The sequence below is a fragment of the Orcinus orca genome, chromosome 2, assembly GCF_937001465.1.
Source record: "Orcinus orca chromosome 2, mOrcOrc1.1, whole genome shotgun sequence".
NCBI classification, from domain to species: domain Eukaryota; kingdom Metazoa; phylum Chordata; class Mammalia; order Artiodactyla; family Delphinidae; genus Orcinus; species Orcinus orca.
The window spans coordinates 124,920,096-124,938,830 of NC_064560.1; the positions used below are offsets into that span (position 1 = coordinate 124,920,096).

The 18,735-nt window shown below is 37.5% G+C and overlaps 1 protein-coding gene, 1 long non-coding RNA gene and 2 other non-coding genes across 14 annotated transcripts in view; 1 reads left to right on the plus strand and 3 right to left on the minus strand.

The window, feature by feature from the left end:
• LOC125963408 (uncharacterized) overlaps positions 1-18,735 on the plus strand; it is a 500,580-nt gene that overhangs the window by 356,985 nt on the left and 124,860 nt on the right. The window lies entirely within an intron of this gene.
• CCNB1IP1 (cyclin B1 interacting protein 1) overlaps positions 1-18,735 on the minus strand; it is a 32,385-nt gene that overhangs the window by 7,761 nt on the left and 5,889 nt on the right. For 3 of the 11 annotated variants that reach the window (XM_049705498.1, XM_004274055.4, XM_049705497.1), the window contains 4 exons: positions 17,968-18,143; positions 14,752-14,829; positions 13,362-13,426; positions 3,817-12,045 (listed from right to left, as the gene is read on the minus strand). In XM_049705498.1, coding sequence (XP_049561455.1) covers positions 6,415-7,374 — 960 coding nt within the window. In that variant the 5' untranslated portion in view covers positions 7,375-12,045; positions 13,362-13,426; positions 14,752-14,829; positions 17,968-18,143 and the 3' untranslated portion in view covers positions 3,817-6,414. Of the gene's footprint in view, positions 1-89; positions 411-3,816; positions 12,046-13,314; positions 13,449-14,751; positions 14,830-17,967; positions 18,144-18,735 lie in introns of those variants that run through there. The other 8 variants (XM_049705496.1, XM_049705495.1, XM_033435894.2 and 5 more) reach the window with 7 other exon arrangements.
• Positions 12,340-12,487, minus strand: LOC117202939 (small nucleolar RNA SNORA79). The gene has a single exon (XR_004485478.2). It is a non-coding gene; the product is annotated as a small nucleolar RNA SNORA79 (small nucleolar RNA).
• Positions 14,206-14,282, minus strand: LOC117202943 (small nucleolar RNA SNORD126). Its single transcript, XR_004485482.1, has one exon. It is a non-coding gene; the product is annotated as a small nucleolar RNA SNORD126 (small nucleolar RNA).

Here is an 18,735-nt window from a genome sequence, read left to right on the forward strand (position 1 = left end):
TAAATACAAACACAGTGAAGGAAAAACATTAGAAGCTTTCACATGTGCCTCAAATCATACCCTCCAGAGAAACTAGTCTAAGCACTAACCTGATACGTCCAGAAGGCCAGTGCTCGGGAGCTAATGTCCAACACAATCTCTGGTCGAAGTCCCGCCAATACCATGGCTTTATATTCCTCTGATGGACTGAGTTCTGTGCGGACAATATCTAGCTTTCCAGAAAGAGTACTGTTGCAGGCAGGGCAGATAGCTGGTGAACGACTAAACTCACCACTGCCATGCTGATCACAGAATATATGAGAGCAGGCAGTGACCCATGCATAACCAGAGAGTTTGATGCGACACTTGCGATAGTTACAAAGCAGCATGTCTTCACACAAAGACATAATAGATAATAAGGTTTCCAGATGCTGAAAAGAATCCAAAAAAGGGGTAAATGAAAAAGTCAAATTGCAGTAAAATTAAATAAATAGATAAGTAAAACGTTTTTATTCTATTAAGACAAAATAATGTACCTTTTATTAGGCTTTTGTATTTATTATAAAAAATATATAATATTGATTTCAGTCACCCAAAAATACTGGGTTCCTTCTTTGTGCAAACCACTACCAAGGCCATGAAAAAACTTTTTAAGGAAAAAGTTAAAGACACAGGTGGTTCCACATCTTACTTACAAGTCAAAAATATATGTTCATGGAAAAAAACGGTTTGGGAACATTTACAAAGTACAAATAAATAAAAATTAAATTAGTGCTTTTTGCCATTCTTCAATACCTAAACAAAAATCCAAATTTATTACCCATTCATAGTTCGCTAGAATATTTTAGTATCCCTTCTCACACTTGGAAGATATAAAAGTCCAGGCACTGATTTCAGGCATTCTTTAATGCAAAGTATTTTAAGTTACGTTTTTAGGTTTTCATATATGCTGATTCCTCAGATTCTTTACCTGTGCTGCCTTGACTAAAAAAGAGTAGTAATCTGATAGTATTAAATGGAAACTAACCTAAGTCATCCAAGTAGTTGACATTATGAAGCCTGAAAATCGATATAAAAGCAGATTTTATCACCAATTAAACAACTCACCTATTAATATAAATACTATTCAATGCTGCGCTTCTATTTCAAACATTTGTAAAAACATGTAAATACACAAGTTATTTTTCAATATAGTGTTCACTGTTACTGGAGTTTTACTAATCCAAACTAGGCAGCAGTATTCTGAATATACCAAAATTAGTCATATATTGTATAAAATAATAGTAACACACCAATTATACACCAAGGGAAGATGGTCACATTTATGAACTGATAAATTCCGTCAAGAATGTTGCCTTGGTCATAGGGGTGGACAAGAATGCTCTGACACCTTTACCCCAAATGCCCCAGCTGAGGGTGTCTCCACAGGTATAGGCACCAGGCGGCCGGAGTTATGAGGCCTATTTTCCCTCCGGTAGGGCAATATGCCGAGGGGTAGCAGAAGAGATGGAAACAGTTTGGAATCTGAGCCCCTTCTCAGGCAGAGCGAGAAGCGCAGCTAATTCCAAATTTTCCACAAGGTGGGAGAAAGAGCCAATTTAGTGAGCTGTCCAAGTTAGCGAGGACCAAGTTTTGAGGGTTAGACTCACGGAAACTTCAAATTCGCGGCCCGCTCTCCGCGCTCTAAAGAGAAAATACTAACAACACTAATACCAATAAAATATCTAACCGGAGGCGCCCAGGAAAAGCGCGGGAAAACGCCGTTGCCTCCTCAACTCCACGACGAGCGACGATTCGCCACGGACGTCGCCACTACGTCTGAGGGCGCATGCGCGGAGTCGCCCGGGAGCCCGGGTTCCCGCCGCTCAGGATCCTGGGACCCGCCGGGCTGTGGCACCTGCGCTGTGGGCGGTTCCCCCCCCCCCCCCGCCCCCACGCCCCGCCGCCCGTCCCGGGTACGTGCCCCTCAGAGAGCGAATCTGACTGGGCCTGGCCTAGGTTTCCCACTTGGGAGCCCCGCAGATACTGTCATCGTGTGCTCTTTTCAGCCCTCGACTGGCACAAGAGTGACATCCTAGCTGTCATGGGCCTAACATTTGAGGTCAGAGCAGAGTGCGTACAGTTGAGAAGCTAAGAGCCTCTGAGTACCCGCAGGCGTTTGTCCTGGGAAAATTTGGGGAGTACCGACTGGGCAACAAAGGCTTTCTAAGTATTTAAGGGAAAAGTCCCCAAAATTGTGCGATACCTATAATTTGACACCTAACACCTCTGTGTTGAGGTAGATTCTGCCGTTTTTTTAAATCCATCTTGAAATAGACATCTTTCCAGCTTTTCCACATCCTCTGTATAATATTAAAGAACTTTTCTTGATTCAGAGTCTGCATTATGAACATTCATTGCAGCTCTAGGAACGAAGCGATAGGATCGGGTGTCACAGCTGTTTTGAGGTCATCTGCCTGTGTGCTTTCCTGGACCTGCTTGTAATTGTTTAAATATCTGTACTGGCTTTATCCTAATGCTGTTACCTGTCACTTTTTCTGTTCTGTGCATACTGTATGACTTTCTGCTCAATCTATGAGTCTATTAGTATTCATATTAGAAATTAAGCCAAGAGCTTGAGGGGTCCTCAGGATACACGCCTTAATTAAAGGTGGTCTTTTGTCGCCACCTTTCCAGATTATGTGAAAACAGTATGAATTAGTAACAAACAACCCAATAAATCAGGAACACAATGGACACTAAGCCCTGCAAACCCCTTTATGGGTTGTGAATCTGTATAGTAAACCTTTCTCCTTCAAACAGAAACCTATCCTGATTAAACAACTTTCTGCTCATTTTTTGTCTATTTGCAACCAGTTCATAGTAATCAGGGTCATCTTGGCCTTTGTATACTTTTCCTAAAACATCTGACAGTTTAGAATAGAAACTCAATTCTAGTGGTACAAAATAGGTTTGAAGAAAATTAGGGGTTCATGTGTAAACCATGTAATCCTTAACATGTTCTGGTTATCTGAGCCTTTTGTGCATTTTCTGGTTTTAACTTTGCCAAATGTAGAAATACTACTTAAAGTACAATAAAAGGGTATAATCTCATTTCAAGTTATAAACACAAAGCATTCAAATTCTACCAGTACCTAACTTTATGATTCTAGCCAAGTTACCTTTGTGCTGCAGTATGATCCCTTCCTGCTTCTTCATCAATATCGATTCCCCAGTGATACTGATTCCCCAAACCTCAGTGTTACCCACACCATTTTCTCTCTAACTCAGTTTCCAATTTCCAACCCATTTAGCTAAAAGCCTGTATGAATTAAAACACACACACACACACACATACACACACACACACACACACACACACACACACACACATATTTTGGGACGGGGGGAGAAAACCTGTTTTGCCAGATAGGAGAAAAGGGGGGTGGCTACAAAGTCTTAATATCCCAGTAGACTGGAACACCAGGAATTGACCTGTTTCTTGGTGGCATGTTGTTGGCAAAACTAGTAAAGTAGTCTTGTTCAGGCTTGAGGCAGAAGCAGGCCTCTGCTCGACCTGTGACCCTGCCTGGACTGCGTGCCTGCTTGCACACCTAACAATTGCTGCTAGCAAGTCAAGCGGTGCTTACAATAACAAAGGGAGTGGGTCTTGGAATTTCTGGAGTCCTGGGGACCTGGCCAGTCCCCCACATTCTGGAACATCTTGTGACTCACATGGTGAAACCAACAGCATTGTTGAATCCAGAACTGCATTTTTGCACACAAACTGATGATATCAGTTTGAGGCCAGGAATTATAAACGGAAGCCCCCAGAACTCCAATCTGAAGTCTCACCTGTGGGGTGGATGCACCATCCGGGACCCTTCCCAATTGGGGCTCCAGATTGCTGTCACTTGGGACTTTCCACCTGCTGTTTGGATCTGGAAGTAGGTGTCGGCACAATTCGGTGATGTATATCCTGTTATGTTTCTCTAATATTCTTATTCCTTTCCTTCTAATGACTCTATATTAAAATTAAGTTTAATCACCTTTCATTAAAGAATTGATTAAAGCTGTTTATTTATGTGAAACAAGTGGTTATTTTGCCAACGAATCCAACAAACCTTAAAACTGAAAGCAGGCTTTCAGCAAAACACGTGTCCTGTTCTCTCATGACAGACAAAACCTTCAATGGCTCATTTCTAAGGTGCTCCTGGGGATGAGACCACTGAAGTCAATCAAGGCTGGGATACAGAGACCCATCGACCAAAAAGAGCTCTTTAAAATATTGGTTTTTATTATTAAATATCAAGCTTATCAAAGTGGTGGAGAATGACCACCACTCAGCTTTAGTAAACCCAAAACTTTCTCACATTTGATATTTTTAATGAGGTAACAAATTACAGATACAGTTGAAGCTTCCCCTGTGTACACCTCAATCCACTTTCCTCTTACCTCTTCAGAGGTAAACTAGCCAGATTTTGGTGTTTATCATTCTCATGCATGCTTTTATACTTTTAATATATGTATGCACATCAAACTTGGTTGTGCATATTCTTTTTTTCTTTTTGTCAGCTTGTGTATTCAGAGCCCCATGGAGAGTGGCTCTTTCTCACATGGGTAAACTTACATCTCAGAATCTCCAGTGAACACCGTAACTGCCGTGTAGACTATTTATTTCAAGCTGACCAGTCTATTGTCTCCCTATCACATTTTAATAAGAAGCACAGAATTGTGAAATGTTGTGGGAGGCATGTAGGGAATTATTAAACTGTTCAGTGACAAAAGGCACTGATGATACCCTGATGCCATAACACTAATCATAGGAATAACATGGCCAGTGGATTGAAGATACTTAAAATCGAACAGACAAGGTGCCCCCACTTGAAGAGTGCCAGACTAGGCACAGGTGCCATTTGCTTGTGACACTCCTTTTCCTGTATTTTCGGGACTGACCCACCCTCTATATGATGGGCACTTCCCTCTTCACCTCTTTACTTTTTATTTGAATTTTATTTTATTTATTTTTTTATGCAGCAGGTTCTTAGTAGTCATCCATTTTATACACATCAGTGTATACATGTCAATCCCAACCGCCCAGTTCATCACACCACCACCCCCACTCCCCACTTTCCTCCCTTGGTGTCCATACATTTGTTCTCTGCATCTGTGTCTCTATTTCTGCCCGGCAAACTGGTTCATCTGTACCACTTTTCTAGGTTCCACAAATATGCGTTAATATACAATATTTGTTTTTCTCTTTCTGACTTACTTCACTCTGTATGACAGTCTCTAGATCCATCCACGTCTCTACAAATGACCCAATTTTGTTCCTTTTTATGGCTGAGTAATATTCCATTGTATATATGTACCACAACTTCTTTATCCATTCATCTGTCGATGGGCATTTAGGTTGCTTCCATGACCTGGCTATTGTAAATAGTGCTGCAATGAACATTGGGGTGCATATGTCTTTTTGAATTATGGTTTTCTCTGGGTATATGCCCAGTAGTGGGATTGCTGGGTCATATGGTAATTCTATTTTTAGTTTTTTAAGGAACCTCCATACTGTTCTCCATAGTGGCTGTATCAATTTACATTCCCACCAACAGTGCAGGAGGGTTCGCTTTCCTCCACACCCTCTCCAGCATTTGTTGTTTGTAGATTTTCTGATGATGCCCATTCTAACCAGTGTGAGGTGATACCTCATTGTAGTTTTGATTTGCATTTCTCTGATAATTAGTGATGTGGAGCAGCTTTTCATGTGCTTCTTGGCCATCTGTATGTCTTCTTTGGAGAAATGTCTATTTAGTTCTTCTGCCCATTTTTGCACTGGGTTGTTTTTTTTTTTAATATTGAGCTGCATGAGCTGTTTATATATTTTGGAGATTAATCCTTTGTTGATTCGTTTGCAAATATTTTCTCCCATTTTGAGGGTTGTCTTTTCGTCTTGTTTATAGTTTCCTTTGCTGTGCAAAAGCTTTGAAGTTTCATTATGTCCCATTTGTTTATTTTTGTTTGTATTTCCATTACTCTAGGAGGTGGATCAAAAAAGATCTTGCTGTGATTTATGTCAGAGTGTTCTTCCTAGGCTTTCCTCTAAGAGTTTTACAGTGCCTGGTCTTACATTTAGGTCTCTAATCCATTTTGAGTTTATTTTTGTGTATGGTGTTAGGGAATGTTCTAATTTCATTCTTTTACATGTAGCTGTCCAGTTTTCCCAGCACCACTTAGTGAAGAGACTGTCTTTTCTCCATTATATATCCTTGCCTCCTTTTCATATTAGTTGACCATAGGTGCATGGGTTTATCTCTGGGCTTTCTGTCTTGTTCCATTGATCTATATTTCTGTTTTTGTGCCAGTACCATATTCTCTTGATTACTGTAGCTTTGCAGTATATTCTGAAGTCAGGGAGTCTGATTCCTCCAGCTCTGTTTTTTTCCCTGCTTTGGCTATTCAGGGTCTTTTGTGTCTCCATACAAATTTTAAGATTTTTTGTTCTAGGTCCATAAAAAATGCCATTGGTAATTTGATAGGGATTGCATTGAATCTGTAAATTGCTTTGAGTACTATAGTCATTTTCACAACATTGATTCTTCCAATCCAAGAACATGGTATATCTCTCCATCTGTTGGTATCATCCTTAATTTCTTTCATCTGTGTCTTATAGTTTTCTGCATACAGGTCTTTTGTCTCCCTAGGTAGGTTTATTCCTAGGTATTTTATTCTTTTTGTTGCAATGGTAAATGGGAGTGCTTCCTTAATTTCTCTTTCATATTTTTCATCATTAGTGTATAGGAATGCAAGAGATTTCTGTGCATTAATTTTGTAACCTGCAACTTTACCAAATTCGTTAACTAGCTCTAGTAGTTTTCTGGTGGCATCTTTAGGATTCTGTATGTATAGTATCATGTCATCTGCAAACAGTGACAGTTTTACTTCTTCTTTCCCAATTTGTATTCCTTTTATTTCTTTTTCTTCTCTGATTGCCGTGGCTAGGACTTCCAAAACTATGTTGAATAATAGTGGCAAGAGTGGACATCCTTGTCTTGTTCCTGATCTTAGAGGAAATGCTTTCAGGTTTTCACCATTGAGAATGATGTTTGCTGTGGGTTTGCTGTACATGGCCTTTATTATGTTGAGGTAAGTTCCCTCTATGCCCACTTTCTGGAGAGTTTTTACCATAAATGGGTGTTGAATTTTGTCAAAAGCTTTTTCTGCATCTATTGAGATGACCATATCATTTTTATTCTTCAAATTGTTAATATGGTGTATCACATTGATTGATTTACATATATTGAAGAACCCTTGAATCCCTGGGATAAATCCCACTTGATCATGGTGTATGATCCTTTTAATGTGCTGTTGGATTCTATTTGCTAATATTTTGTTGAGAATTTTTGCATCTATATTCATCAGTGATATTGGTCTGTAATTTTCTTTTTTGTAGTATCTTTGTCTGGTTTTGGTATCAGGGTGATGGTGGTCTCATAGAATGAGTTTGGGAGTGTTCCTTCCTCTGCAGCATTTTGGAAGAGTTTGAGAAGGATGGGTGTTAGCTCTTCTCTAAGTGTTTGATAGAATTCACCTGTGAAGCCATCTTGTCCTGGACTTTTGTTTGTTGGAAGATTTTAAATCACAGTTTCAATTTCATTACTTGTGATTCGTCTGTTCATATTTTCTGTTTCTTCCTGGTTCAGTCTTGGAAGGTTATACGTTTCTAAGAATTTGTCCATTTCTTCCAAGTTGTCCATTTTATTGGCATAGGGTTGCTTGTAGTGGTCTCTTAGGATACTTTGTATTTCTGCAGTGTCCATTGTAACTTCACCTTTTTCATTTCTAATTTTATTGATTTGAGTCCTCTCCCTCTTTTTCTTGATGAGTCTAGCTAATGGTTTATCAATTTTGTTTATCTTCTCAAAGAACAAGCTTTTAGTTTTATTGATCCTTGCTATTGTTTTCTTTGTTTTTATTTCTGGTCTGATCTTTATGATTTCTTTCCTTCTGCTAACTTTGGGTTTTGTTTGTTCTTCTTTCTCTAGTTCCTTTAGGTGTAAGGTTAGATTGTTCGTTTGAGATTTTTCTTGTTTCTTGAGGTAGGCTTGTATAGCTATAAACTTCCCTCTTAGAACTGCTTTTGCCACGTCCCATAGGTTTTTGATTGTCATGTTTTTGCTGTCATTTGTCTCTAGGTATATTTTGATTTCCTCTTTGATTTCTTCAGTGATCTCTTGGTTATTTAGTAACATATTGCTTAGTCTCCATGTGTTCATGTTTTTTACGTATTTTTCCTTGTAATTGATTTCTAATCTCATAGCGTTGTGGCCAGAAAAGATGCGTGATATGATTTCAATTTTCTTAAATTCACTAAGGCTTGATTTGTGACCCAAGATGTGATCTATCATGGAGAATGTTCCATGCGCACTTGAGAAGAAAGTGTAATCTGCTGTTTTTGGATGGAATGTCCTATAAATTTCGATTAAACCTATCTTGTCTATTGTGTCATTTAAAGTTTGTGTTCCCTTATTAATTTTGTCTGGATGATCTGTCCATTGGTGTAAGTGAGGTGTTAAAGTCCCCCACTATTATTGTGTTACTGTCGATTTCCTCTTTTATAGCTATTAGCAGTTGCCTTATATATTGAGGTGCTCCTATGTTGGGTGCATATATATTTATAATTGTTATATCTTTTTCTTGGATTGATCCCTTGATCATTATGTAATGTTCTTCCTTGTCTCTTGTAACATTCTTTATTTTAAAGTCTATTTTATCTGATATGAGTATTGCTACTCCTGCTTTCTTTTGATTTCCATTTGCATGGAATATCTTTTTCCATCCCCTCAGTTTCAGTCTTTATGTGTCCCTAGGTCTGATGTTGGTCTCTTGTAGACAGCATATATATGGGTCTTGTTTTTGTATTCATTCAGCAAGCCTGTGTCTTTTGGTTGGAGCATTTAATCCATTCCTTTTTAAGGTAATTATTGATATGTGTGTTCCTATGACCATTTTCTTAATTGTTTTGGGTTTGTTTTTGTAGGTCCTTTTCTTCTCTTGTGTTTCCCACTTAGAGAAATTCCTTTAGCATTTGTTGAAGAGCTGGTTTGGTGGTGCTGAATTCTCTTAGCTTTTGCTTGTCTGTAAAGCTTTTGATTTCTCCATCAAATCTGAATGAGATCCCTGCTGGGTAGAGTAAGCTTGGTTGTAGGTTCTTCTCTTTCATCACTTTAAGTATATCATGCCACTCCCTTCTGGCTTGTAGAGTTTCTGCTGAGAAATCAGCTGTTAACTTTATGGGAGTTCTCTTGTATGTTACTTGTCATTTTTCCCTTGCTGCTTTCAATAATTTTTCTTTGTCTTTAATTTTTGCCAGTTTGATTACTATGTGTCTCGGTGTGTGTCTCCTTGGGTTTATCCTGTATGGGACTCTCTGTGCTTCCTGGACTTGGGTGGCTATTTCCTTTCCCATGTTAGGGAAATTTTTGACTATAATCTCTTCAAATATTTTCTTGGGTCCTTTCTCTCTCTCTTCTCCTTCTGGGACCCCTATAATGCAAATGTTTTTGCATTTAATGTTGTCCCAGAGGTCTCTTAGGCTGTCTTCATTTCTTTTCATTCTTTTTTCTTTATTCTGTTCTGCAGCAGTGAATTCCACCTTTCTGTCTTCCAGGTCACTTATCTGTTCTTCTGCCTCAGTTATTCTGCTATTGATTCCTTCTAGTGTATTTTTCATTTCAGTCATTGTGTTGTTCATCTCTGTTTGTTTGTTCTTTAATTCTTCTAGATCTTTGTTACACATTTCTTGCATCTTCTCGATCTTTGCCTCCATTCTGTTTCCGAGGTCCTGGATCACCTTCACTATTATTATTCTGAATTCTTTTTCTGGACGGTTGCCTATCTCCACTTCATTTAGTTGTTTTCCTGGGGTTTTATCTTGTTCCTTCATCTGGTACATAGCTCTGTGCCTTTTCATCTTGTCTATCTTTCTGTGAATGTCTTGCATGTTCTAAAACTACTAAATCTTCTCACAGAACAAATATCAGTTGGCCATAATTTTAATTCATTGTTTTTGAGATGTAAAGCTAATACACATACCTTGTATTAATTCATTTTAATAGCCAAATGCTACAAACCACAATTTATTCATTCATTCTTCTAATGGATATTAGTTCCAGGCTTTTACAATTAAAAATACTACTGCAATGAACTTTCTGTACATGCCTCCTTGAATACACATGTCAAGAATTCTTATAGAATACTCAAAGAGCAGGTATAAGCATCTTCCAATAAACTAGATGTTGCCAAACCATTCTCTAAAGTAATAACATAAATTTCACTGCCACCAGCAAAGATGAGAGCCCACTACTCCAGCCTCGGCAACATGTTTAAGTGTCAAGGTTGTTTTGTTTTCATTTTTGCCCATCTGATGGCAGTGAAATGGTATCTCAGTGTTGTTTCAATGTGGAAATCTTTTATTAATAGTTAGGTAAAGCATCTTTTCATGTGAATTACTACTCAGGGATCCTCATCTATGAATTGTCCATTCATATCCTTTGATCATTTTCTTGATTTAAATGGAGACTTTGTCAGTTACCTGATATGCAAATATAAGTTTGAATTTTAGTGTATACAAATTTATCGATCTTTCCTTTTTGTGCTTTAGGTGTACTCCAGTGTCATAGTCTTTGCTTTTCTACAGGTTTAAAGTTTTGCTTTTCATTTATAGATCTTTAATCCATTCTTCCTAAGAAGCCTGGATAAACTCTGAAAGCACAATTTGTGCTTACATATCACTTATACCATTTAACTGCAGGTTACTTTACCTTTCAAAATGGTATTTTTACCATGAAGTTTGATTTTGATCTTATTCAGATATTTTAAGTACATATTGGCTATATTATTTATGCACCATGTTTCTCTAAGAGCTTCAGAGATAATATTCTTCCCCCCTTATTATCTTTGAATCTGTCAGCATCATCTACTCTAAAACTAATTTGATACTTATATTTGTTTTAATAGAAGAATCTAAAGAATAGGTTTCATATTCTAACAGAAGTTATTATAGTTGCATACCATTTGTGTGATTCTGGCATAAGCACAAGTATTAAATTTCATTCCAAAACACAGTGAAGTATACCAAACTTCCAATATTTGGATGTATATTTTGTACCCCTTGCATGTTAAATATACCCTCATGGATGTAAATAAGGAATATAGAGCAAAAAAATCTGTAAAGTATAATTTAGCCAAAACAATTGAGAATATTTCAACATTAAATATAAAGCAAAAAAAAACAAACAGGGCTTCCCTGGTGGCGCAGTGGTTGGGAGTCCGCCTGCCTATGCGGGGGACATGGGTTCGTGCCCCGGTCCAGGAGGATCCCACATGCCGCGGAGCGGCTGGGCCCGTGGGCCATGGCCGCTGAGCCTGTGCATCCGGTGCCTGTGCTCCACAACGGGAGAGGCCACAACAGTGAGAGGCCCGGTACCGCCAAAAACAAACAAACAAACAAACAAACAAAGACTTTTTAATCATATCTGAGTGGTATGTGCAATTTAAATCAATGAAAAATTTCCAATGAAATGTACATAATAAAAGATATCCTACTAAATATTAGTAAGCTTTTATATATCTATTCCTCACATACACAGTTTGTTTTGGCAGCCATTCTTCATTGCCTCTTAAAGGATCAAGCATCATAATCAGATATTAAGTAGACTCATTGGTATCCAGATAGTTTATACATCAGAGTCAAAATTTAAGTCCCAGTTATTCCATGTAACTGTCTTGCTGAAATGCCATTAAAATGGTTGTTATTTTCCAGGGATTAAAAAATACAAAATTCTATGGAGATTTTAATTAACTTCAAATATTTTTTGAGTATCTATTCTGGGCCAGGCATTACAGATAAGCAAGTTATCCTGCTTTCATGGAGTTTACAATCTAGCAAACAATCAAAGAATAATAGAAGAAAATATTTTACTCTGTTTTTTTGCTGCCTCTTACATTTTTGAAAGTTGATTCTATAAACCATTTCTGGTGAGAAAAGTCAGTGTCCGTCTTTAATTTGAAGAATCATCTACCTTCATGCTGCAAAGAAGAAGATATTTTTAATACTTCCCTGAAATGTGTGAATAACTACTCAATAGAAAACTGAGTAAACCATTTAAAATTTATACATGAATGACTTCAGAGTATAATGTTACAATAACTCCCAGAATCAACTGACTAGAGCTCTTTCTTTCATAGCCCTAGATCAGTGCTATTCAAAAGCAATTGCAATCAAAACGTTCTCTATACATTAGATCCTCATGTTTTAAAATTAGTGGGGTTTTTTTTAATCACAGGTATATTTTCTTAACCTAGAATCACCACCTGCTTTGCAATTGTTTGACTCCGCAAAAATCAGATGGCACTAACGGACAGCCAACCCATCCTCATGGTGCCCTGAGTGAAGACAAGTCAGCTTAGATATATGACAGACTAAAATCCCACTACTTAAGGCTCCAAGCAGTGAGAGGAAGAGCCGTCAAATATTATCTCTATTCATTTTAATAAACATTTTAATAAATGTTTTAAGAAACATCACTATAATCACTACATCTAACTTTTTAAAAAGTCAGTCAAGAACTAGAACCATTAAGTATCAACTGGACCAGCTAGATAGACAAAAAGAGGAATTAGATGATAAATAAATCAGTGCCAAAAACAAGATTAATTAAGAAAATGTTATTTGAACAGTTATATAGGGATATACACTATAGACCTTATTACCATAGTTTGCCTAATTCTGGAACTAAATTAGGCTTTGTGTGCTAGGGGTAAAGATGATGAGGGATAGACCAACTGGCAGAAAGATGCCATAAGCAATAAAAACAAAGAATTTCTGATAACCTCTTAGGCAGATGTCAGAAATTGCCAGGTAGTACAGTCTAAAATAAATATAAACATGGACTCTGATGATAAAATAGCTAACATCTATTGAGCATTTACCACATGTTAACAATGTTCTAAGCCCCACACATTTATTATCTAATTTAATCTTCCAAGTTAAGTATTATTCCTTTGAGTCAGGTACTATAATTATCACCTTCTAAGATATAAAGACCCTAAGACTCTGAGATGTTAAGAAACTTGCCAAGGTTACATAGCTGCTTAAGTGATACAGAATGGGTTTGAACACAGTCTGATTCCAGAAGCCATGTATAACTACTATGCTAAGCTACCTCTCAACATCTTTAGTTGACTTTTTAAAAAATGAAATTTGTAGCACCTTAGCAGCTAGCCATGAAGTCACTAAGCTGAGTTCTCACAGATTCATATGTATGTCAAATTTCTCAATTTCAACATAAGCCTTACCATAAAACAAAAATGCTATTATTATCTATTGTATATCCAGGACTTACAGCTCCCAAGAGTTCCAGGCTGGGAAAGAAGTGAGACTCCAACCTAGTCTCCTGAAGTTTCATTTCTGCAAAAGACACAGCCAAAAGCTAAAAAAATTATTTCAAGTGATGTTACTTTGAATTATTCGTATTTCCTATATTTCACCCTCATATGTAACCCCATTCTGTGCTGAAACTTGCAGGTACAAGAATATGAGCCTGTCCCATCTGGGTTGCTTTAAATAACTTTAAATTACACATGAATATCATAAAGTCAGAAAATACTGGTTAACAAGATCACCCATACAACCCAATTCTAAAGACAATAATCCCTAGTATTTGAGTATATCCTTTCAAATGACTTCTCAAGTAAACATAAGCATATAAAAATGTTTAAGCAGGAAAAGGCTTATACATATTGCTCTGTAACTTGTTTTTAAATTAATGTATCATGAATACTCTTCCATTTCAAGAAAGACAAAACGAGTATCATAACTTTTAGTGATTATATAGTATTGCATTTTATTATCTTGATTTTAAAATTGACTTAACCAACTCTGGGGTTCTCTTAATCTTATATATAGACTAACAAAATAGTGATTAGTTTAATACTGTCAAGTTAAGTAGTTAATAGAATTATACCAGTTATCAGTGTTTTTTCTGTACTGTTTGAATTATTAGATTAAGGATTCTAGACCCAAGTTCTGTCTATCTCAAAGAGGTATCACAAAAGATCAAAGCACAACAAAATGTTGTAGTAGCAAATTCATAATTCAAAGATTTAAGAATTACCTAACATCACAGGCTAGATTCCAGTAAAAATTTCAAGACACAGAATTCAATTCCAGGTGCTTACCCTAGCTTTAGTCTGCTCAGAGCATGTGTTTAATCAGGGCGATCAGCTGAAACATGAACTTAACATGCGTTTCATCATGGCAAACTGCAAATGACTGACTGGTAAAGGACAAACCACCACCAGCTCCTCATCCCTAAACCAGGGAAACTCTGTTAAGGTTAGAACTAAGGCCCCTTCGACTACCACTAAATTTCAGCCACTAAGAAAATTGAGCCCCTGGGGACTTCCCTGGTTGTCCAGTTAAGAATCTGCCTTCCAATGCAGGGGATGCAGGTTCAATCCCGGGTGGGGGAACTAAGATCCCACATGCCGCGGGGCAACTAAGCCCGTGTGCAGCAACTACAGAACCCACGTACTCTGGAACCCATGCACCACAACTAGAGATAAGTCACGCACCACAGTGAAAGATCCTACGTGCCACAACTAAGACCCAATGCAGCCCAAAAAATAAATAAATAAATATTAAAAAAAAAAGAAAGAAAATTGAGCCCCCAAAATTGCTAGGTGATTAGAAATTCAAACGAGGTAAAAATGAAGGTTTTCTTTTATACTTACCTGTGGTATCAAATGAATCCAGCTTGTATCTAGGAATCAAGTTGAGCTATAGGATTTATCAACTATCTGGCATCATCTCTGGAAAATAAAAAATTAATAAATTTTAAAACATGCAGGGGCTTCCCTGGTTAAGAAAGTGGCACAGTGGTTAAGAATCTGCCTGCCAATGCAGGGGACACAGGTTTGAGCCCTGGTCCAGGAAGATCCCACATGCCACGGAGCAACTAAGCCTGTGCGCCACAACTACTGAGCCCACGTGCCGCAACTACTGAAGCCTGGGTGCCTAGAGCCTGTGCTCCGCAACAAGAGAAGCCACTGCAATGAGAAGACTGTGCACCTCAATGAAGAGTAGCCCCCACTCGCCGCAACTAGAGAAAGCCCGTGCACAGCAACAAAGACCCAACGCAGCCAAAAATAAATAAATTAAATAAATAAATCTTTAAAAAAATATGCAAATGCTCTGACTATAAAACTTGAATGCACACCAGCCTACTCCACACCAAGTCACACCCATATAGCCTCAAGGAAAATTAACCTCAAAGAAAACTGTTCATTCTTTATTTGAATCTCCATTCAGCAGTATAAATTGACCCATCTACTTGGAGGATGTCATCAAATGCCCAAACTCAGTATCAGACTAGGGCAGGACTTCTGTACAAGCTCCGCTATTTGTATAAATTTAAAAGTTTGGGTAAAACTGTGCGATAAATCTAACCAACCTCTGAAAGGTTATAAAACTCAACAGTCTAACAAAAGAATAGGTATGCAAAAAAGAAGGAGCCGTGTGCTGGCTGCAAACAGCTTGGCAGCCATGGGATAAATGGCATGGGTTACTGCCAATCTCTCCAAGTTCACAGGGTATGTGATGGCAGAAAACACTTGTAACCACCACAGGATAACCACAGTCACTAAATTCACAAAATCCTTTCAAAAAAAAAGGAAGGAGCTAAGAACTCCTAAGAGTCAAATAAATGAGAAGTCAACGTAAAATAGTCAGCTTTTTTTTCAAAGCATGTTTCAATTTCATTTGAGCCAGTGTCAATTATATTTAACCTCTACTTCTGTTAAAGTTTTATCAGAATAAACTAAAGAAAACCTTCCCTTGACACAGCAAATTTGAATTAGCATTCTTTGGAGCACAAATCGGCCACAAGATGGCACTGTAAGAAAGAGGCTTTAATTTGTTCTTCCAGAGCTTGAGTGTAACCTGAACTTTTAGGTGAAACAGACTGGACACAAAGCTCATCACCTAAAATGATGAGTGAAACAGACTAGACACAAAGCTCATCACCGTAAGCAACCTTCATACTATTCCCTACTCTTCACCTAATTACTAACTAGAAAATTGTATTACATTTAATGATCATTTAAAATTATTAACTACACGTTACACAGTTATATTTTTATCATGTTCCTTTTCATGCAGCAATGGGGAAATTTAAAACTCCACAATCTCAAATACAATCTAGCTAGAAAGACAACACTCATGAAAATTAATGTGTATGGTAAGTACAAAATAAGTGGGAGAGAGAACCAAGTAATGTTAAGGAGAATCATTGGTCAAGGAAGCCTTCATGAAAAAAAAAGGTAGGTCTTAAATGAGCCTCAAAATTGCACTTAGAATAATATTTATTATATATATATGAGAGTTGCTAAGACAGCAATCTCAAAAGTTCTCAACACAAGAAGAAAAATTTGTAACTAGGTGTGGTGATGGATCTTAACTAGAATTACTGCGGCAATCATTTTATAGTATATACACATACTGAATTATTATGTTGAACACCTGAAACTAATATAATATAATACATCAATTATATCTCAATAAAAGAAAAATTGCACTGTCCAATAGGTTAACACCACGTACAGCCTAAATTTAAATTAAACTAAAAATTAAATTCTTCAGTCACATTTTGATTGTTCAATAGCCTCACGTGGCTGATTGCTACCAAACTGGATAGTACACATATAGAATATTTCCATCATCACAGAAAGTTGTGTTGGACAGCAGTGCCTTAAAGGGTGGGTAAGACTAAAATAAGCTGACAGAAGGGAAGTAGTAGCTATCGTTCTTAAATATTCCTACAATCTGTCAAGAACTACTGAAACCATTTCAAACTTTACAACAAAAGTTTTTCTCATATTTACAAGGAAATTTGAGGCTCAGAGAAGTTAAATAAATTTCAAAAGTCCATCTAGCTATTAAGAGCTAGGATTTAAACCCAATTCTGTCACAACTCCATATTTTCACTTCACAGTGCCACTTCCTACGTGAAATAAGAAGCAGAGCTACAAAAGATGGTTTGCTTTAGAACGTATTAAGAATGGCATACTGGCTCAATAGGTCAGAAAGAAAATGAGGTGTTTTAAGTAACTCAGAGATATAATCAGTGTTATTTTACTCCTTCTTGTCCTATACTTGAATGGTGCTTTAATTATTCAAAATGTATTGGAGATCAGCAGCATGAGAAATTAACTAAGGGAACATAGGAAGCAAGACTTATTGCGAGATTTCACCATTTCTTATTGTGGGAGTTTCAACATTGTCTAACCTCAAAAGTCCATGTCCAAGTACTTCTTACACAAAAATAATTATAGATTTAAAAGTGTTACTTCTCTATTTGTCTCATCTCACAAACAAAACCCAGATTGCAAAGGGCCTGGTCTTTGTGTCCTTGGCACGTAGCACAAAGCCTAGCACATAAATCCTGATGATATATGATGCCTTTCCCAATGTGTGATGCTCCCTGCAGGATTCTAGTCACGCTTCAGCAAGTGTTATTCTACCACCTGAAGGCCATTGTATATTTACTGAGTTGTTTAGGGAGCTAAAGTAAACATTCTGTAAATTTTATTCTGTAAATAAAAACAATCAATGACCTGCTCATTTTGTTTCCTGTGGCAATAAGTTCTTCAAAGGACTGGTGTTCACAGGCAAAAGGTACATTTTACATGTGAACAGATGCTTCATGAGGCCTGATAACAAACCACAAATTGCTAATACTGAATCAGCTGATGCTTCTATTTTAAGGTTATGTTATCACTCAATTTTACTCAGTTCCATTCCAACTTACTCAGTGCCTACTGTGTATCTCACACTATGGGATACAATTGTAACTCGACGAACCTATCTTTTTTAGATAGAAAAGGCACATACACACGTGAAACAGAGAGCACTTTAAGGCATCATATCTTGGTCAAAGTTCAAGTACTTACGTTTATGATCCCATCAGCATTTAGCCATTCCTACTGAGGATGTCCAAATCCAATCCCCCTTGATTTTTAGGGGTCTGCAGCAGATGTTACAGAGGCTTTCACACTGTTGCTTCTGGGCTGGCAGACACGGTGCTGAAGACCTAGGCCTTCCTTCCTCAGTGGATTCCATCTCCAACCTGAAGCAGAAGGAAAACAACACAAAACTTTGTATAGGAAGTAAAAGCTAAATTGGTTGCTTGGCACCGTCCTCTTCTAGAGACAGCTCTGTAAGGCTGTACTATCAGAACAGACACCCACATTTTATTTCCAATTCACTGTCAGTTATTTTAGCCAAGAATACCGATTGTTTTAACCTCTTAGTGCAGGAGGAATCGACTCAGAGCACATATGAAATGAAAGTGGTGAGATCAGAAACACTGACTTATCATACAGCTCATCCCAAGAGACCACCATTTCACCCAATCCTAGTCCCACTGCTGGTGGAGCAAAATAAAAATGAAATAAAAATATAGTACCTAAGGGCTTTGGGTCAAAACAGCAATAAGGAATGATTTAAAATCAATATGAAAAGGCAACAAAACCTACTTTGTTAACTTCATATTTTATCTATTTCATAATACTTTGCCTATCTTAGAACTTATAAAGCACTGTCCATGTATGTCCACATAGTACCTCATTTTGCAAGTACTACGTCATCTCCATTTTATAAGTATATAAGCAAGGTTTAAATAAATGGCAGGCAACTTAGCTTAGTGGTTAAGATAATGG